The sequence below is a fragment of the Lonchura striata genome, chromosome 4 (genome assembly GCF_050655825.1).
Source record: "Lonchura striata isolate lonStrDom1 chromosome 4, ASM5065582v1, whole genome shotgun sequence".
NCBI classification, from domain to species: Eukaryota; Metazoa; Chordata; class Aves; order Passeriformes; family Estrildidae; genus Lonchura; species Lonchura striata.
Genome location: NC_140706.1, coordinates 237,557 through 259,392, shown reverse-complemented (window position 1 = coordinate 259,392; position 21,836 = coordinate 237,557). Strand labels below are relative to the sequence as shown.

The 21,836-nt window shown below is 44.9% G+C and overlaps 1 protein-coding gene across 3 annotated transcripts in view; it reads right to left on the bottom strand.

Annotated features, from left to right (window-relative positions):
* The window catches only part of ATRN (attractin), a 143,629-nt gene that overhangs the window by 103,452 nt on the left and 18,341 nt on the right, over nt 1-21,836 (bottom strand). For 2 of the 3 annotated variants that reach the window (XM_077782656.2, XM_085577295.1), the window contains exons 2-3: nt 7,077-7,160; nt 2,692-2,805 (exon numbers count right to left, since the gene is read on the bottom strand). In XM_077782656.2, coding sequence (XP_077638782.2) covers nt 2,692-2,805; nt 7,077-7,160 — 198 coding nt within the window. Of the gene's footprint in view, nt 1-2,691; nt 2,806-7,076; nt 7,161-13,669; nt 15,808-21,836 lie in introns of those variants that run through there. The other variant, XM_085577296.1, reaches the window with a different exon arrangement.

Genomic DNA, 21,836 nt, shown 5'->3' with positions numbered 1-21,836 from the left:
TAAAGGTGCAAAACCAGCTCTGGTAAATGGTTAATGCAGAATAAAGTTAACAAAACCAACAAAGTTCACAGGGGCTGAGTGCAGTTTGTCTAATTCAAGTTTCTTCATCAGTGCTGACAAACATGCTGCATTTGTTTCCATGTTCTTTTACTGCATTTTTGAAGCAGCACATTTACACAGTCTCATTGTGCCTGTGGTCACAAATATAAACCAGCAAAGATATTTGTAACACTGTTTAATAAGAAAAAGCTTAATGTGTAGGACCAGAGAGCTTTGGGGGCTCTCAGAATACAAGGACTTTAGTCTATGCACAGACTTAAAACTGTGTAAACGTTGGCATTAAGCAAATATTTATTGCTGTTAAAAATTGATCAAACAAATTTAAAGCTTCCTTACAGTCCAGTGCTGAGGATTCCCAAGATCATCTTATATATATATATACAAGATTATATATATCTATTTCAAGATAAATATCATCTTGTGAACAAACAAATGAGCATCAGATGGTCAAGCAAACAAAATGAGCACAGTGAAGGAAATGAAAGTTCAGGGAACTGTTGTAAAAAGTCAGGGAGGGAACAAAAACAGAGTTAAGAAAGAAAGGAATTTCTAGTGTTTATCAATAAACTCTGAAAGCTTCCAGGGCCCAACTGTACAAAGCTCAGTCTTGCAAATCTCCTGGCAGGGTGCAAAAATAATGAACAAGGAAATATGGTTATGGTAACAATAAATTTAATATACCCCGAGTAAATTGAGAAAATATGAACACTGCTTTTAAAAAATTCCAAGGCATTTATTTTGTATTAGAGAAAGTTGTTTTTCAACAGATGCTTGCTGGTACTTCATCAAATTAAGAAGCATCTGCCATTTCCTGAACTTGGATTACTGAACACCACAGCTCACTGCTAATGAAGTTAAATTCAAATGTCATCTAAAGAAGCAATTTTTTAAAAACTGGTGCTTTTTTCCTACCTCAAAAACATTATTGTACTAAGTTCACGTTTGCTTGTCCTCAGGCCCAGGCTTCCTGATTTACAGATCTCCCAGTCTGAACCATTGCTGTTAATGCTGTGAACTACTTATAACTTCAATTTTAAAAGCCTATTAATTTTGGAAATGGCAAGACACAAGAAATGGCAGGCACAAATCGTCATTTCACCTTTTCACCAGTGTATTAAAAAATAGCTTGATTAGAACAAAATGACATCAGGTCAAGATGACATTTCCTCCTCTTCCTGCACATCAATCAGAGCACGATACCAGGAGAGCACTTCCAGGTGGCAATACCATGTTTTTGGAGGTTTTTAGAAGAGAAAGGTTGCTCCTTCTTAAAATGAGGTGTCCTGTCTTGACCTCAAGTTAGTCTTAAGCTTTACAGGAGACATTCACTCCAAAACAACTCTACACTTGCAGCTGAAGATCAAAAAACCACTTGTGGTGGTTTAAATTTTTATCAACTTTTGTCCATCTGCTGATCTTCTCACACAGACATTATAAATATTTTCTAGAACAAACAAAGTATTTTTAGACCTTCATTTCACAAATGAGAGGAAGCCCAGCAGAAGGTTAATTCTGGAAATAGTTACACAGCCACTTGGAACAAGCAGAGTCCCAGGGGAACCATTAGTTTTTTCCATGGATAACTTGGGATTATTTTCCTAATTTCAGTTTAAAGAATAAAAAGCATAAGGTGGTGGTGTCACTGCAAGACTGAAACACAGAAAAGCACAAGTTATGTTTAGGTCTCAGGATGAAATGTCGATTGCTCACTAGTAGCCACACTGATGTCTCATCACATGGACGAGCCAAATACCAATACCCTGTGGGCAGAACAGGAACTTTTATACATCAGGAGCCAGAGAAGGACATTTGCCATGGGATGGAGATGCAGGGAATGGCTGCCCACTGCCAGAGGGCAGGAGAGACAGGACATTGGAAAGGAATCCTTCCTTGTAACAGCAGTGAGGCCCTGGCACAGGGTGCCCAGAGCAGCTGTGGCTGCCCCTGGATCCCTGGCAGTGCCCAAGGCCAGGCTGGACATTGGGGTGGGAGCAGCCTGGGACAGTGGGAAATGTCCCTGCCATGGCAGGGGTGGCACTGGAAGGGCTTTAAGATCCCTCCCAAGCCAAACCATCCTGTGATTCTATGTTTTTATAAGGATGATCCATCACTGCTGTTCCTAAACACATTCCAAGTAACTAAAAAAATTAGAAGGTACATAAAAGATAAACATAATTCTATAAGACCTCCATGTCTACAACATTAGCTGGCTTTTGCCCTTCGGTCTGTATTGACACACTACAAGTTTAAGTCATAAATCATGTTCAAACCCATAGATGGGGGAGTTTTCTCCTCTCAAAGGAGCCTGCACACCAAATCATCTCTAGTCCAGACAGATGACAATAATTATTTTGTCTCTCAAAGAATCAGGATTTGGAAATGAAAACATAATACTTAATGCTAGAGTGCAGTGACATGACTTGTTCATTGTAAAAGCTAAAAACAACTCCTTAATTGTTTATGCTGACAAACAGTGCACAAAAGGACACTGGCTATATGTACTGCACTTGCAGTGTTATACATTTGGACTACTGGATCATATTTACAGTGTCAGAAGCCACGTGTAAGTCAGGCTCTAAGTTAAGAAAATACCACTGGCTACAATTAAGAGTTTCAGCAAGGAGAACTCACCTAAAAGCTGCCAGTAAGGGAGCATAAATTGAGTCTCCATCATACACATACAAATGGTCCCAGCTGCACTCTGTAGCAAAGTGATTGAATCGAAGCCTGAGGACTGTGTTTGGCCTGTAAGGAAAAAATTTTAAAAATTAATAAATAAATTGTAATTACCCACTCAACATAAAGGCCAAAATCCCTTCAACACACTCCTCTGGTGTGAAGCTCTGGTCTAGACAATACTAAAACTTAGTCATTTGGTGTAACTGTAGGTACATTAAACATGCTGTGGTTCAGGGTTTTTTTTGTATGCAGCTCTCCTGGTATTAAGCAAAAATTTCTTTATGGTCAAAAAACTGTATCCTGCTGTGCAGAACAGATCACAGAATATCCTGAGTTGGAAGGGACTGAGAAGGATCACTGAGTCCAGCTCCTGGCTCTGCACAGGACACCCCAACAATCCCACCCTGTGCCTGAGCACATTGCCCAAATGCTCCTGGAGATCTTGCAGCTGTGGGACCATTCCCTGGGGATCCTGGGCAGTGTCTAACCACCCTCTGGGGGAAGAGCCCTCCCTGAGATCTAAACTAAGCCTCCCCGATACAACTTCAAGCCATTCCCTGGGGTCCTGTCCCTGTCACACAGAGATCAGTGACTGCCCCTTCTCTGCCTCAGAAGAAAGTTGCAGGCTGTGACAAGGCTTCCCCTCAGTCTCCTCTTCTCCAGGTAGAACAAACCAAGTGACCTCAGCCACTGCTCAAGCCAAATGTCTCTCTCCAGGTCTCCTGGAACCCACTCAGACCCTGCAAGGGGCTTTGAGCTCTGCCTGGAGCCTTCCCTTCTCCAGGGGAACATTCCCAGCTCTGCCAGCCTGGCTCCAGAGCAGAGGGGCTCCAGCCCTGGAGCAGCTCCGGGGCCTCCTCTGGGCTCTCTCCAGCAGCTCCACGTCCTCCTGCTGTTGGCCCCAGGGCTGGGGCAGCTCTGCAGGTGGGCTCTCACCTGAGGGGCACAGGGACACAATTCCCACCCTTCCTTTGGGATCAGCTCAGGGCTGGGGGGCTCTGGGTGCCAGCACACAGAGCTGGGGCAGGGCCACTTTTTCAGAATGGTAAAATACCATTTGTTTCATGGCCAATATAAAAAAGATACATCTAAAGACAATTGCAGAGAAAACACAGTGGTATTTAATTTAGGCTCAGCTCCAGGAGGGTGCAAACACCACCACTAGCATTGTGCTTAGACCTAAAACAAATAGAAAATGCATGTGTATCAGCAGTGCTTGTTCCCACCCACAGCTGGAGCTGTTCAAAGGACAGACACAAGTATCTAGGATCTCCCCAACAGTATCACCCTTGAATTCAGATGAACTCCCTGTTAATCCTAATCAAATAATTTTTTAAATGTCAGCTTGCCATAGAGTCCGTCCTTCCCACAGGATGGGGAGTCTTTAGGGAGTTATTCTGCAAATAACTATTTTCTGATAGGTACAACAATCTACTCTAGGCCTTTGGAAAAGAGCAGCAGGTGGAACTCAAGGATAATGTCCTGCTTAAAGTAAAGGTACAAAAAGTACCAATGATTTCAGAACTGAGAAGCCCATGGAGTCATAGAAGATTGCTTCTACTTGAATAGCCTGACAGCTGTAGAGAAGAAAGAAATTGTCAATCAATAAAGGTTCAGACCACAAACAAAACTGAAGTGTCTCTTTGCAACAGCCAACAACTGTTAGCAAACAGCCCTCATCTGCACAATCACATAGTCCTCAAGATCCATGGAGCTCATCTGCCGCATTCACATCCTGGGAAAAATAGAAAGGATTCCCCTGGGATAAGAACAGAGCACAGACACCAGCCAAGAAAAATCAGGAACGGTGCAGAAAGGAAATGAGAACACTAAGGAACACAGGGCTGCATATTTCAGCTGGTTTAATCAGCATGATTATCTCTTTTCTGTTTACCACCATGCCCTGACAGCAGGGTATAAACACTCACAGGCAGGAAAAGGACTCCAACCTATGCCTGGTTATGGAGTAGAGAGGAACATTTCTGTCTTTCCAGCAAGAAAGATCTCACTTCAAAAGCCAAAAAATGGTGGTTCCATAGGAAGCTTCTCAGTAGTAATTATAGGCTGGAAAAGCAGCTTTGGTGACATTATTGAGGATTCATGAGCAGCATTTTGTTTCTAATAAAAATGAGTCACAATATCTTTCAAAAACAGAAGTTATGAGGGTTACGCTGGCTGTGCTGGGATTGCTGAGGCTGGTTTGTGTGCAATAATGCTCTTGTGAAACATTTTTTAATTATATGCAATAGCAAACTGTCAGCAACTGTATTCTTATCACCTACACAAATTAAAAGGAGTAGCCACTTGGAGTATCCAACTTTTGCTCTTAACCACCTCCAACACCTGGGCTCCTAATAAAGTTAATAGTAAGTGGCTGCCTCAAAATTTCATTGTTCTGAATGGTTCTATGGAGCAGCTCAGCCCTCCGTTTTGAGTACCTTAGGAGCTTAGGAATTTAACTTCCTCAACTCAAACAAATGTCTGAAGCAGATACAATGAATAGTTCCTCCTAACTCATCAGAACCCCCTCAACAAAGAACCATAGAGTGGTTGGGGTTGGATGAAACCTTCACAACCATCTTGTTCCACCAATTGCCATGCACAGGTTGGTCCAAGCCCCATCCAGTCTGTCCTTAAACACTGCAGGGATCCAGGGGCAGTCCCAGCCGCTCTGGGCACCCTGTGCCAGGGCCTGCCCACCCTCCCAGGGAACAATTCCTAATTCTCAATATTCCATCCAGCACTGCCCTCTGGCAGTGGGAGCCATTCCCTGGGTCCTGTCCCTCTGTCCCTTGTCTCCAGTCCCTCTCCAGGTCTCTTGGAACCCACTCAGACCCTGCAAGGGGCTCTGAGCTCTGTCTGGAGCCTTCCCTTCTCCAGGGGAACATTCCCAGCTCTGCCAGCCTGGCTCCAGAGCAGAGGGGCTCCAGCCCAGGAGCAGCTCCAGGGCCTCCTCTGGGCTCTCTCCGGCAGCTCCATGTCCTCCTGCTGTTGGCCTCAGGGCTGGGGCAGCTCTGCAGGTGAGCTCTCACCTGAGGGCACAGGGACAGAGCCTTTCTCCCCTGCTGCCCATGCTGGGATCAGTCCAGGGCTGGGGGGCTCTGGCTGGGTCATGTCCAGCCCTCACCCAGCAGCACCCCCAGATCCTTCTCCCCAGGGCTGCTCTCCAGCCATTCCCTACCCATCCTGTGTTTGTGCTCTGGTTTGCTCCAACCCCGTGTAGGACCTCGCACTTGGCCTGCGTAACTTCACAAGGTTCACACCGTCCCATGTCCCTGATCTGTCCAGGTGCCCTTTCGTGCCATTTCTTCCCTTCAGCACCTTGCCCACACCATATGGCCTGGTATCCACTGGCAAATTTGCTAAGGGTGCCTTGATCCCACTGTGCATGTCAGCAACAGATACATTAAACACAGGGAGAAGACTAAGGAAAAGACTAGTGCCCTCTGGTAAATTGTGATCTCCCAAGATGCCAAGAGGCCTCAGTTCGCAGTGGCCAGTACAAGCTCACACTCTTAAGTGACTCGTGCCAGTTCACAGCCCTCTCCACCTGCAGATTCAGGGAACAACTAACAATGTGACCAAACACACAGATGCTATCACACAGCATCATATCTGACCATGGAAAAGCTTTAGAGACTAAACAAATGGATCTTACAGTCCTGGCACCAGCTTGGTACTACCAAAAATATATTTCAACAAGTGAGATGCTCTGAACTGCTGCACCATCAGTCAGGTGACAGAGGATAGACATTGAATGTGCTACTCCTAAAAACCTGTGCAAGAAATTGCTATAATCAATATAAGGATCGAATACAAGAAGGGCAGCAAAGTGAGGGGAGAGATCTGAGAAACTTCTCCCAGTTTAGAAAACCTTTGCAATAAAAGGTCAATGGTTCCTCTGAAGTCCTCATGACTCAGTGAGTAAAGAAACGTCTGAAGTGCATCACTACAGAAACTGATTCTTCATTAATAAAAGCTTTCAGAGCTTTTTCTTGTTTCTCATACTACTGAAAAATCCCACATACAGTGAATCCCATCATCTAAAGGGCCCACTATGATGTCAGTTAAGTAATTCATAATCCTTCATTTTTTTACAGAAGTTCACTGATTTTTGTTTACCACATGCTGTTTCAACACAAACCTCTTAATCAGAAGTCAGTCTGAAGGGCTCAGTTGCACAAAAACTTACTTACCAGGAACAATTAAGTGTTGTCCTATCCAGCTTTTAGAAAAGCCAGAAAGAATTGTGAGGCCTAACAATATGTAGTGCAGATAAAACTCACCTAAAAGTCCCAATAAGCATCACAAAATCCCAAGCTGATCCCAACACTCACCTTCCTTCAATGAGCCAGGTGCATTTTGTCTTGTATTTGTAATTTCCAGGCCCATCTGTGACATACCCTGAAGGTTCAGTGAGTCTGCAAATAAAAACACAAACATTAGTGTCCAGTGGTTTTAAACATTCAGAAAGGATTCTCTAAATTTTGAAGATCCATCATTAGATTATTATTTACTTAAGAGCCACTATAAACAAACCAACTACAGCACAATAAAACCCAGCTGAGGGTCTCCTATTGAACTCTCTGTGCAGGCCTTGTGATGATTGTTCTTCAGGAATGTCATCTTGAAGGACATCACTTCAAGAGTGATGGTTTCTCTATCATATTGATGCCATGGTTCCTAACCTGTATGTATGGCTATACCACCTAACCATCAAAAGGAATTCCCCAACAGAAGCTAAAATTATTCCTAAACTATTTATTTACACAAACTTTACCATTCTTGCATGCAGTTCAGGTGAAAGCCATGGTGCAACCTCTTACTCATTATGTATTTGACTCCACACACCCCTTGACAATCTCCTGAATGGAGGGCTGGACTGACCCCCAAGCTCCTGGATCCCTGGCAGCACCCCAGGCCAGGCTGGACTGGGCTTGGAGCACCCTGGGATAGTGGAAGGTGTCCCTGCCCATGGATGGGGTGGATGAGATGGACTTTAAGGTCCCTTCCACCTCAACCATTCTGTGATTCTGTATTGTTATCAACATCTGCAAATGCTGCACAGTGCAAATTCTACTCCAGCAAAAGAAAACCAAAAGCCAAACCATTACCATATGCATTCCTCTCTCATATGAATTAGTCAAAATATTCCAGATGAGTTCTAACAAATGGTTGAAGTATTGCAGAAACTGATGAAAATAAATGATAGGGAGGGATGGCAGCAGAAGGCAGCAGCACCTGAAGGTGCCAAACACCATGTTCTGGTAGAGCACACACTGGCACCCAAACCAGGATTCCTTCCTAGGCAAGTTATAAACTCCATGCCGACGACAAAAATCACAGCCCTCTGGCAAAATTCAACTGTCCTACTTACAACACAGCTCTAAAACAAAACCACTCTAAATTTAAACTTGGCAGAAAGAGAAGAAAGCAAGACCAGAAATTCCTCAAACTGGTATCTAGGAACCTATTCTGTGCCTTTCCCCAGTGATCTGTTAATGCTAGCATCTCACTTTTTAACACATTTTGGCTGAGCCAAAAATTATTTTCCAAACACTTTTCCACCAAACATTTTAAGGTTGATCTCTTATTCAAATTAAAAAGGCAAGACTCACAGGTTTTGAAAACCGCCTTCCCCTGTCTATAAATGAATTTATTACAATACTTTTCAAGCTGAGAAATTGAGCTTTTTGAAGATTTTAAATTTGACTGGATTTTAAAAATTGAAGATTTTTAAAAGCCAGTTACTGAAGTTCTGCAGGAAATGGACATTCAAGCAAGTGAAGAAAAAACTAAGACTTTTGGAAGCACAAAAAGCATCTGGGCCCCCTATGGAGACACAGATGTCAGTGTAAACAGAGATTAGATTAAAAAAAATACACATACAGAAGGCATAGATTTAGGCTGGATCTTGGGCAGGAATTATTCCCTGGGAGGGAGGTCAGGCCCTGGCACAGTGTGCCCAGAGCAGCTGTGGCTGCCCCTGGATCCATGGCAGTGCCTAGGCCAGGCTGTACACTGGGGTGGAGCAGCCTGGGACAGTGGGAGGTATCCCTGCCACGGCAGGGGTGGCGCTGGGTGGGATTTATGGTCCCCTCCAACCCAAACCATTCCAGGATTCTGTGATTTATATTTCTTGTAAAATTTCAACATCTTTGAAAATTCAAACTACTTATCCATCAACCAGGAATTCACAAAACCAAATGAAACTTCCAAGTTGGAGGCAGTAACATGTAGTCTTTTTGTCTAAAAAATCATCCTTTTGAATATAATATCCATGGAAAAGCCATGAATCAAACAGTATCAACACTGATAGAACTTTGCCTGCAACCAAGAGCAGAGATTCTGAAAACCTGAGCAAGTCTCTCAAGCTAAAAACAATCTCATGCCATGCGGTAAGCTCTCAGGGAACCGCTGCTTATAGAACTCCAGCAACAATTTTTTCTGGAAGCAATTACTAATTCATTCACCAAGAAATGCTACCAAGAGTAATATAAAAAATAAAATTAAAATCCTGTTAGTACTGTAGCCCCAGGCATGTCGCATCTCAGGAGAGAAAAAAACACAGCATTTCAACATCAGTGTCAGTCAATGAAGTTTCAGCAAAACATAGTACTAAGTTTTAAAAATGTAAATTAAACTTCTTTGATACCCCAATAATAAAAACTTATCTGTAAGTTTCTCAGACTGCTTACTAAACTTCCTGACGTTATGGACAAATGAGGGATATTAAAAATCTATAACCTATTCTTAAAATGTATTAATACCATTAAAATCTATTAATAAAAATCTATTAAAAATCTATAATTGATTAGAGTTGACATATCTGAAAGAAAAATAAATAGCCTGCACTGCCTGGCCAGAGCAGGCAGTAGCATCCATGTTCTTCTATAAGCACTCTTCCAGACAGAAATAAATCTTCAACACAAAAGCAAAGTGAAATTAGAATTTCATCTTTCCACTCAACACAGAAAGCTCAAGTGATTACCAGGCTGCAGTAAGAAGCAAAGAGGCCCCTATTCCCCACACTCAGTGCTCCGTGCCACAGCGACACAGGGCTGGGGGCTGGGATAGCCGGGACACGTCCCACACAGCGTTTCAGCTTTGTCTGCCAGCAAAGTCTCGAGAAGGGAGCACGGGAGTAACTCCAGAAGGAACAACACGCCAGGAATGAGGGACCTAGGTGTGGAAAGCTCTCCCGGCATCCATCAGGCCGCTCTCATAGAAGGCTCCCACTCCATGTAACCTGTCACCACCACCCCAAGCTCAGAGGCCTCAGGCCCCACAGAGCTTTAGCCATATTTGTGGTGTGGGGGTAGGCTTAGGTCCTGCCGCTGGCTCACAGCAACCCCTGAGCTCCAGCCTGGGCCAGAGGGCTGGCAAAGGCCCTGGGGGTGCTGTGAGAGTGGCTGGACATGAGCCCAGGTGGGCAAGAGGCCACTGGGGGCCACTGGTCCCTGGGCTGTGCCAGCTCTGGGGTGGCAGCAGGGCCAGGGCAGTGCCCGTCCCTGTGCTGGCACTGCTGGGGCACCTCCAGGGCTGGGGCAGCTCTGGAGAGCCCTGGAGGGGCTGGAGCCTGGCCAGGGCAGGGAATGGAGCTGGGAAGGGAATGGAGAGTTCCTGAGGGAGCTGGGAAGGGGCTGGAGAGTTCCTGAGGAGCTGGGAAGGGGCTGGAGAGTTCCTGAGGAGCTGGGAAGGGAATGGAGAGTTCCTGAGGGAGCTGGGAAGGGGCTGAGCCTGGAGCAAAGGAGGCTCAGGGGGGACCTTGTGGCTCTGCACAGCTCCTGCCAAGAGGGGACAGCCGGGGGGATTTGGGATCTGCTCCCAGGAACAGGGACAGGAGGAGAGGGAACGGCCTCAGGGGAGCCCCAGGGTGGCAATTGGGGAAATTCCTCATGGGAAGGGCTGCCCAGCCCTGGCACAGGTGCCCAGGGCAGGGCTGGAGTCCCCATCCCTGGGGGATTTCACAGCCTTGTGGCTGTGGCACTTGGGGACATGGGGCAGTGGTGGTTCCCCAGTGGACTTGACTGTCTTAGAGGACTTTTCTAACCTAAGCAATTCTGTGATTCTATGGTAATTTTATGACTCAGATGCAGAAATCAGATATCACAAAGTATGGAAAGACATCAAATACCACTTGTCTTTGCTAACTTGGTGAAACAAGTGGCTGCTACACAGGAAGTGCTTCGCTACTACCTGAATGTTACATCTCCTGCTCTGCAAGGAGCAGCTGCTGCACCCTAGGAAAACAGTAAGTCAGGTCCTGTACTACAATTCTTACAAGGCTCTAAACTGCAACATCAACTTTAAAACCTCCAGGGTAGAAAAAAACCTGCAAGGATCTATTCACAAAACTCAGATTTAAAACATACATAAGTGTACTGCATAAATACATACGTGTACATGCATATACACACAATACTTAAGGCTTGTTTCAAATTTCACTGTTCACAACAGTGTTGTGTACACTAAATTTTTCACTGATTTCCAAGTGGACTGCCATATATACGAACCAAAGGGAAAAAAGAGAGTAAGGGAGAAGAACCTACAGCACACACATTCAAAGAGCTCCAACTTTGAGTGCTGCCTATTCTAGCTTTTTTTAAGGAAAAGACAAAAGGGAAGCAATGACAAGAATGAAGATTTAATAAAAAAGAACTTCAAAAAGAAGTATTTTATGCAAAAAATATTCTGCACATTTAATTGCTCCCCACTCATTCTGGGAGCCCCTGAAAAGCACAAAACCAACACAAGAAAATCAGGAAGTAATCAATGGTATCTTCTGGGTAAAAAGCCGAATCCAAAATTGGAAATCGCCAGATAAATCCACAGTTTCTTTAATAATAATATGAGTAATACTAGCAGCATATATTTTTCAAATACAAATTACTATGCATTGAGAAAATTCCTCCGTGGGCAGGAACTGCACAACAAGGCAAAGCCTCCAAGCTGTTGACTAATTACTATCTAATAAATCTAAAGCAGGCCTGTTGCTAGAGAGTACAAAAACTCACAAGTAGAATTTAGGATTAAGTAACTTTGCAGCACTTGCTTCAAAGCATTGTGACACTAAAGGTACATTATATGCTGGCAACAACGTTTTGAATATATTTCTTTTCATCAGAAGTATTAATAAAGAAAAAATGCAGCTGGCCTTTCATTCATTATTCACCAGAAAAGGTAAGTAGGCTGGTTTGGTTTATAAAACACATTAAAATTTAGCCTCTTAAGTGTCATGACTGGATCTCAAAATGGGTTTGTATTACTTTCAGTTATACTGCAGTGACACTGACAGTGAAGACTTATCAGCATCTTGTGTCTGGAGAAATTTCACAGCCATTTCATTAAAAAAAACCCCAACCAAATAATCAAAAACCAAACAAAAAAAACCAAACAAAACCACCAAAATCTAAACAAACAACCAAACCCACAAAACAAACCCAAACACCCCTTGTCCATCCTAATTTTGAAGTTGTTAAATCTAGAGACAGATGCAAGCAATGAGTTTTCCTCCTTTCTTCCTCCTCCTTCCCAAATGCTCAAGCACTTCATAATTAAAAGTCACTGTTTGGGTATATTTGGAATTGAAGGCATAAAGAAAGAGCTGTTACAGCCTCTTACCAGAAGAAACACTTTCTATCCGAAACTGATTAATAATTTGATTTTGTTCATGTTCTCACTAAAAGCACTGAGGTTAAAGGACATTTATTATAAGCAAATGCTATAATTTATAGGCATGAAATAGTGATCAGGCACACTGGGGATAAGAGAAGCAGATGAATAATCAACACAACTAGTTCTTAGATATCCAATGAAAAACAACTAAATCACTTCTGTCACCTGGGTTCCAGACCATGGGTAAAGCTAGCAAGATGGAACTAATTACAGACCAGGTCTCACAGATTAAGGTAATGACATTACTGCAAAATCCACTTTGAAAAGGATTTTACCTACTCAGCAACAGGTACCTCAAACAAAGACAATCAACTACTCCACGTGCCCAGAGAATTCTCTCCTCTTTTCCACATAGACAGTCTCCTGAGATAAAAGTCCTCAAGATGAGCAGAGTCATGTAAAAGCCACTGCTGTAGCATAATCATGGAAAACCAAATGTTTTAGGTTGGGACAGACCTTAAAGTTCATCTCGTTCCACCCCCCTTCCACTGTCCCAGGGTGCCCCAAGCATTGCTCTATTATCTCTATATTATCTTTGATCTCTGCTTTCACACTCAAAGAACTCCAGTCTTGGCACTCTTATTTCTTTGAACATTTTCTCCAGTGCCTGTATTTTATGCAGAAACATTACCATGACAAAAGGTCAATTCATCAGGTCCCCTTGAAGGCCACCCATACCCACCACTCGTACTTCAAACACCGGCCATGCAGCTGGTGGACACTACAACAGCTGTCTACTAATCTAACCCAACAGTCACATTCTGCTTTCCCCATCTGTTCCCAAATCCGCTTATTGGATCTTGGCCTAATTCTTAGAAATAAGGATAATTTAGTTAAGTGTCTGTAATGCCCAGAAAAATGGGAGTCTCATCCTTCCCTGGTGGTCATAAAATGCTCCTGGGGTTTGTGGTAGAGAGTTGTCTTACTCACACCAGGCAGGAGGAGACAACAGAGCACAGTGGAAGCAAATGCATTTCACACATCATAAAGCAGGAAAAGAATAAGTCAATATGACAGCACATAGTGCAATCGAGACAGCCACAATACACAGAGTATCACCATACCACATCAGAAAGCTTCACCTCACACACTGGAACACCACACCACTTCAGAAGGCTTCAAGCAGCTGCCCTTCTCATTCTTTACCCAGCCTTTTATCCCCTCCCATTCACAGCCTGCCCCCCCTGTGTGCCTGTGAGGTTGCTCAGCACACCTGGGCACTCCTTGTGCCATTGCTGTCAGTGCTGCTCACCTGCTCCTCACAGCTGCACCACTGGGGATGAGGTTCATCCCACTCCAAATCACCACAAACTGTGTGCCTAAATATCAATCCTTCTCTTTCCCTGGCACACAATGACCCCCTGAAACCTTGGGGCAAGAGTTCTTGCAAGTGTCTTACTGCAAAACTTAACCCCCTGCAAAACAAAAGGACAAAGAAACCACATTACTGCAATGGTCAAAGGCTCATGCACACAAGGTCTGTAAGATGAATTTTCATCCTTTTCCCAAAATTAGAAATATTCAATTATTCAATGGATCTTAAGCACCTGTACAATAATTTAAGTTGCAGTACAGCACACCTGTGACCCTTGTAAATAAAGCCTCATAATTCAAATCTTTAAAGCCCACATGCTCAGAACTGACAGACATCAATCTTTTCCTCCAGCTGGAGAGCACTTCACTTGGATAAGCTTTCAAGTTGTCAGGCCTACATTTAAGACCAGGAAAAGCATTCATTGGCAGAACATGTGCTGTATGAACAAAAAGAGGTTAAGCAGCTGACTTAACCTTCAGGCCAGCAGGAATCAGAGCAAGTGCAGTTTCAGGTCATCCCGGTGGAGCAGAGGACCATCGTCCTGCTGCACTTCCTCAGACAAATGCAAGCCCACCAAGTTTCTATGAGAAATGTAAAAGCAGTAGCAGCAGCCCCTTCTGCTTTCCAATACTGTATATGAAACTGTTGCCCTGTTCTTCCCTAAGCACTAAACCCCAAAATAATCCATGGAACTCTCAATAAGCCCATTTAGCCTCTGTTTTAGCTCCAAACTTGCCACCCTCCATCCCTGCTGATTTTTAGGCCAAATGCAGAGCTCAGAACTTGGTAGTCACACAGAAAAGTACAAGCCAAAGATCAGTCAGTCTTGCAACAAAAATGAATATATTGAGACAATCTATAAATAAACATCACAGCCTGACCCACTTTCCTAACAGGGATAGGAATAACTCCTTTTATTTCCTTCCTGACAGTCAAAAATTTTAAGCTACTATGCAGCAGTGTTACCTGCTGGGACTGATCCCTATAAAAATAAAAGTAGTTAGGAAAAAGATTGCTGTTAACTCCTGTTTGGTTCAGGCCTCAAAAACAGATTTTGACACAGATCCTTAGATATAGTTCCCTGGAATAGGCATAGTACATCCTGAAATCCAGAGGGGCATTTGTGAACCTACAGAATGACAAATCCTTGACTTTTTAAATAAGGGGTTGGGTTGAAAAAACACCCTAAGAACATGCAAAGATCAGGAAATTGATAATGCAAACACTGTATTTTTTAATGAAACAAATTCTCAGCCAATATCATAATTTAATACCTTGATCTACTAATAAGGAAGATGTTCTCAAAGATGCCACAAGTAGTAAAAATAATATAACAGAAAATGAGCCTTTTAGCAAAAAATATTAAATCTCAGAGAATGAGGGAAGCATGGTCCCCCAGGAAAAAAAGTCCGTATGTTTATATGATACAAAGATATTCTACCTGTCCCACAAAGGTCCTTCTCCTCACATGTATTACTGTAAAGAATGAAAGGCATGTCAATATTTGTCTAGAAGGAGGGCGCAGAGAAGAATTTAATTGAGGGGAGTCCACAGAGCACCAATAATAAACCAACAATTTATCACTACAATCTCCTAAAATCTATTTAGATTTTAATGCTTTCCACCTCATTTCAGTGAATCTGCCCCCAGACATAATCCCTTGAGCCACACTCCCTCTCTCTCCCAACAGTCCCTCAGCACCCACCTGAAGATTTGGGCAGGCCCACAAGCAGGACTGTGATCGCTGGCTCAGGGAGCAGAGCCCAGGTCAGCACCAGCGCTGGCCCGAGAACATAGCTGAGATTCCAGCTCTGCTCCCTCCCACCAACAGCTGCTGACACCAAGCTGAGGGGTGACACACCTGAGGGAAGAAATGGCACCAAAGGGCACCTGGACAGGCTGTAGAGCTGGGACAGTGCAAAACTCATGAGGTCCAACACGACCAAGTGCAAGGTCCGGTGCGGGGTTGGAGCAAACCAGAGCACAAACACAGGATGGGTAGGGAATGGCTGGAGAGCAGCCCTGGGGAGAAGGATCTGGGGGTGCTGCTGGGTGAGGGCTGGACATGACCCAGCCAGAGCCCCCCAGCCCTGGACTGATCCCAGCATGGGCAGCAGGGGAGAAGGGCTCTGTCCCTGTGCCCTCAGGTGAGAGCTCACCTGCAGAGCTGCCCCAGCCCTGAGGCCAACAGCAGGAGGACATGGAGCTGCCGGAGAGAGCCCAGAGGAGGCCCTGGAGCTGCTCCTGGGCTGGAGCCCCTCTGCTCTGGAGCCAGGCTGGCAGAGCTGGGAATGTTCCCCTGGAGAAGGGAAGGCTCCAGACAGAGCTCAGAGCCCCTTGCAGGGTCTGAGTGGGTTCCAAGAGACCTGGAGAGGGACTGGGGACAAGGGACAGAGGGACAGGACCCAGGGAATGGCTCTCACTGCCAGAGGGCAGTGATGGATGGGATACTGGGAATTAGGAATTGTTCCCTGGGAGGGTGGGCAGGCCCTGGCACAGGGTGCCCACAGCAGCTGCGGCTGCCCCTGGATCCCTGCAGTGTTTAAGGACAGACTGGATGGGGCTTGGAGCAGCCTGGGATAGTGGACAGGGTCCCTGCCCATGGCAGGTTGTTTGGAACTAGCTGTCTTTAAGGTCCCTTCAACCTAAATCATTCCAGAATTCTATCTTTTAGCACCTGCAGAAACAATTGGAAATAAGCTCCCAACTTCACAACACAAACAAGCGACAGTCATATTTGTCAATATCCAGGAGAAAGAAAGAAGGAATAAAAAAGCTGTCTCCTAATTTTTGGTTTTACAGGAACTTCTCATTTCCACATACGTATTGGTACAGAATTGTAAATACTTCCACAAACACTTCATCAGTTCTTCTCCCTTCCCTTTTCCAGTTCAAGCCAGCTGTTTCTCCCTCCCACATATTGTTGTGCTAAATTAATTATCACAGCAACAAAAAGAATGATTTGCAACCCCTTGCAGAAAAGCAAACGATTCATGTTAATGAAAGTAATTTCACACAACATAGAAAAAAAAGGAGCTAAATACCAAACACTTGGAGTATCTAATGAAGACAGGTGTACATGGTTGGTTTCCTTGAGAATTTCCCCTTCATTAAGTAGAACAAAACTCAAAAATAAAGAAAAATCCAGATGATTTGAGTTTACATAGGACTATATGGACATAAGAAAAACGTGAATACCAAGCACATGTCCAACTGCGTGTTCTCACTCACCTATGGAATGGGAAGTCAGCTGCAGCACTTTATACTCAAATACACAGCCAAAATCCTGGCTTAGCACATGGAGAAAAGACCAGACTTCATCTAGCTTTGAGTAAATCATCTTAATCCCTTCAATGAAAACTTTCTACTGCTGGCACAGGTCACTTTAACCACACAGATTACTCCACCAGCCAGGCTAAGCTTTTCCACCAGCTCCTGGGAAGAATGAAATAAACCCATGGTACTCAAACCATCCCAGTGTTTATTTAAGAGCCTGAGCAAATAAACCAAATGTGAAAGTCATCTAGTAACTCAACAGCTCCAGACTCCAGGAGGTGAGGAGTTGGAAGGACTTTCATATGCCAGAGTGTGTTTGCAGCCTTACTGGGACCAGACTAAATCCCTTCAGGAATGGGGTGGGTTTAGGCACTATAGAATGTTACGCCTTTATTAAATGCACCTGAACAATAAATTTTACAATCCAGATCAGGTATTTCCTAACCCACCAACAGATATTCTTGGCTATTAAAACACCATGCCTTGATTCCTTACCAGGGCAGAAGAAGCAGCAAGAAAAGTTGATTTTGGGAAAAAAATCCTTCTACAAAATGAAACAGACTGGGAGAGCTGGGAATGTTCACCTGGAGATAAGAAGGCTCCAGGGAGACTTTAGAGCTCCTTCAAGAGCCTAAGGGAGTTCCAGGAGAGCTGTAGAGGGACTGGGGACAAGGCATGCAGGGACAGGACACAGGGAATGACTTCCCACTGCCAGAGGGCAGGGATGGATGGAATCTTGGGCAGAAATTGTTCCCTGGGAGGGTGTGAGCCCTGGCACAGGGTGTCCAGAGCAGCTGTGGCTGCCCCTGGATCCCTGGCAGTGTCCAAGGCCAGGATGGACACTGGGGCTTGGAGCACCCTGGGGCAGTGGGAAGTGTCCCTGCCCATGGCAGGGCTGGAATGGGATGGACTTTTTTAAGGACCCTTCCAACCTAAAACATCCTGTGATTCTATGACCTTCTAAGCATGCTTTAATCAAGCAAAGACTATATGCAACCATTTTATTTTTGGAACAAACTTTTAAAATATAGAAACAATGCACTCATGGACACATTACACAGAATCTGTGGTTTGTGTCAATGGTGTCTTAGCAACAGTCTTACTACAATATCTTTAGAATCCAAGCCCTGCTAGCATTCCTTTCTAGGGTAAGTAGCTCTGGAGTGTTTGTCTGTGAATCTCTCTTGGTTCAGGGAATGTCATACCGCAACCACCTGATTCCTCAGCTGCAGACAGATGTTCCTGCATGGTGGGGGGAAAGATGGGGGCGTTATCTTTTCTTCTAGTAAGGCAGTGTCTGACATGCAGATCTCTTGATAATCACTACAAAGAAACTTTTCCTTCAAAAAAATCAAGAACACAAAACAAATGCAACAGACAATAAACCAATAAAAAAAAATTACCATAGTTGTGGACATCCAACCCACCCAGCAGAGAACTAAACTCCCTCAGGGAAGGTATAGTTGTGAAAATCATTGCTTCCATCCCTAGCCCAGCCATATGCCCCTCTCCCATTGCCTCCAGAATTACTTTGAAAGGAGTTATTCTGGGACGGTAGTGGGGAAAAAATGAAATTCCATCTGCTCGCAACAGAATCATGACAACAAAAACAAAGACAGTAGCTTAACACTAGTTATGCAAATAACCCCTCACTTCACCAAGCTGAACATGACTAAGAGGCCACTGAGTTGTTTAGTTATTAAACAACTAAAGAAAGTCCCAACTTCTTATATAGGATTCAGTCATCACCAATCTTTCCACGCTCTGGTAACGTCCATGGGAAATGGCCCTAAGATGAAGGAGGGTTTAGGTTAGATATTATGAAGAAATTATTCTCTACAAGAGAGATGAGGTCCTGGCACAGGGTGCCCAGAGCAGCTGTGGCTGCCCCATCCCTGGCAGTCACCAAGGCCAGGCTGGATGGGGCTCGGAGCAGCCTGGGACAGCGGAAGGTGCTCCCGCTAATGGCAGTGGAATGGAATAATATGCAAGGGACTTTAAGGTCCCTTCTAACCCGAGCTATTCCATGCTTCTAAAAGCCTGCACTAACAAGGAATTGTGCACAAAATACTGCTGTGCTTGCCTTCATTTATTAAGAAAAACGGGAAAGAAAAAGGCTTTGCCTCATTCCACTTTCCCATTTAGCTTTCTACATTTTCACTTCATTATCTCTATTCACAACCAAGACGCCTTAGAACATTATTTATAAGAGAAACACCAACCACCCCCAGTCCCCACCCTTAAACCTGTAAGGAAAAGTTCATTCCTGCCTTAAAACTGCTCAAACAAAGAAATTATACTTCACTGTACCCTATGACAGAGCACTAGGAGAAGCACTTAAGGGGAGTCCTGCAGAGCAGGAAGCCATAAGCCACGTCACATGCAGTGCTGCCCTGCAGCATGCTCCAACACCACTGCACTGTCCATGCTCAAAAGCATTTCAAGGTGCTGATATAACTTGGTTGTCCACCAGGCTCCTTTGCTCCTGGATATATTTTTGTTCCAGGCCCAACGCAATTCTTTGCTCTGCTATGGGCCTGAGGAACACACACAGGTGTAGCACAGGTACAACACCAAGGGCAATCTTTATGTCCACCCTCATTTCAGGTATTTTACACAACAAATACCAAACTTCAGGTCAAAGGAAGAAATCCCAGCTGAATGTTTCTCAGACCTAACCACAGATGCATCAATGCATCATAAGGTCAGTACTACTTCTCATCTCCTGTGCTTCAAATTATTCTGTCAGAGGTAATTTATAGCACAAGAGTAAGAAGGGAAGCAATAATGGAGATAAATTCATCTTAGACGTATGAAAAATCCAAAGGTACCAGGCACTGGACAACAGATTTCAGGAACCATTGTGTTCTTATGCTAAAATTATCTATGCAAATGTACAAATGAAAATTCATGGTTTCATGAAAAAAATAATTTAAAATATGTCTGCACAACTTTTCCTAGGAAATTTTAAAACTCCCACATCCAATTACAAAGCCCCTCCAAGTATCCCAAGTACCTGGACCAGGAGTGCTCACCCAGGTGAGGTTCCCATAGCCCAGGTCATGTCAAACCCCTGTTACACCTGAACACACAGAGATGAAACCTCAAAAAGGAAGCATGATTCCCAAAGCAGAGGGAAAAGTGGTGCCCTGCTCTCAGGAGTGGCACTGGCTGAGATGAGCTCTGGGATAAAGGTGAGCTGTCACAGTAGTCTGTGACAGGGACAAGCAAGGGCAGGTTGGGGACCTAATTTGTTTATTTCCCCTTCATCACACGTGCAGCAACAGCTGCTCTCCTGCCTGCCAAGAGCTCTGCAGTACTATTCTGAGCTTTTTGCATCTCATTATTTAATTTATTTATTAAAGCCTGATAGGGGAAAAGGGAGGAAAAGCTTGCTCAAAGCATTTCAGTTTTCTTTAGATTAAGACAGGCTGTTCCAACTGGCTCAGAGTCAAATAGTTCCACTAATTACAATCCCTAGTTTAGAAAGAGTGAAAGAAGTTCTTGGTCAGGTGCTACAGCTGCAGAGCTCTTCACTTACCAGTGAGTTTCTCATCTCACCAAGTTTAACAAGCAGAGTTTAAAGCACATGGCAGTTCCCAAACCATTAAATGGCATTTCCCAGGAAATGAGTCAATTTAAAACTGAGCTGTAAAACTGAAGCCCCTCTACTGCTCCCCATTAGCTAAATATTACAGGTGAGAAAGCAACGGCTGGCACAGATACAACATGAGCACTGCCCCAGTTAAAGGAGTAATGGGAGTAGCAGAATCAGAATCACTGGGGTGGAAAAAGCCCTCCAGGATCACCCAGTCCAACTTGTGACACCCCCACACCTTGTCAAACAGCCCAGAGCACCGAGTGCCGTGTCCAGGCATTCCTTGGACAGCTCCAGGGATGATGGAGGCTGCACCACCTCCCTGGGCAGCCCCTTCCAAGGCCTGACCACCCTTTCCAGGGAGAAATTCCTGCTGGTGTCCAAGCTGAACCTCCCCAGGCCCAGCCTGAGGCCGTTCCCTCTCCTCCTGTCCCTGTTCTCTGGAGCAGAGCCCGAACCCCCGGCTGTCCCCTCCTGGCAGGAGCTGTGCAGAGCCACAAGGTCCCCCTGAGCCTCCTTTGCTCCAGGCTGAGCCCCTTCCCAGCTCCCTCAGGAACTCTCCAGCCCCTTCCCAGCTCCCTCAGGAACTCTCCAGCCCCTTCCCAGCTCCATTCCCTGCCCTGGCCAGGCTCCAGCCCCTCCAGGGCTCTCCAGAGCTGCCCCAGCCCTGGAGGTGCCCCAGCAGTGCCAGCACAGGGAAGGGCACTGCCCTGGCCCTGCTACCATCCCAGAGCTGGCACAGCCCAGGGACCAGTGGCCCCCAGTGGCCTCTTGCCCACCTGGGCTCATGTCCAGCCGCCCTCACAGCACCCCCAGGGCCTTTGACAGCCCCCCTGCCACCTGGGATGCTCTGTGAGTTTGCTGCACTCAAGAGCAGGACTCAGCACCCTGCCTTGCTGACCCTCAGCTCGGTGTTCTCAGCCCATCAGTCCAGCTGCCCTGATGCCTCTGTAGAACTTCCTGCCCTCCAGCAGACTGACACTTCCACAGAATTCCATGTCATCTGCAAACATGCTAAGGCTGCACTCGATTCCCTCATCCAGACCATCAATAAAATATTAAATAGGCCTGGGCCTGTTGGTATCAGCTCGGCTAACCTTGACTCTAACCCTCCAAAGCAAGGAGGACAAGCAGCATTTAGACTTTTGCCATCAACTCCATCATTAATTACATTTTTTTGGGGGTTTGTTTTTTGTTTGTTTTGGTTTTGGGTTTTGTTTTGTTTCTCCC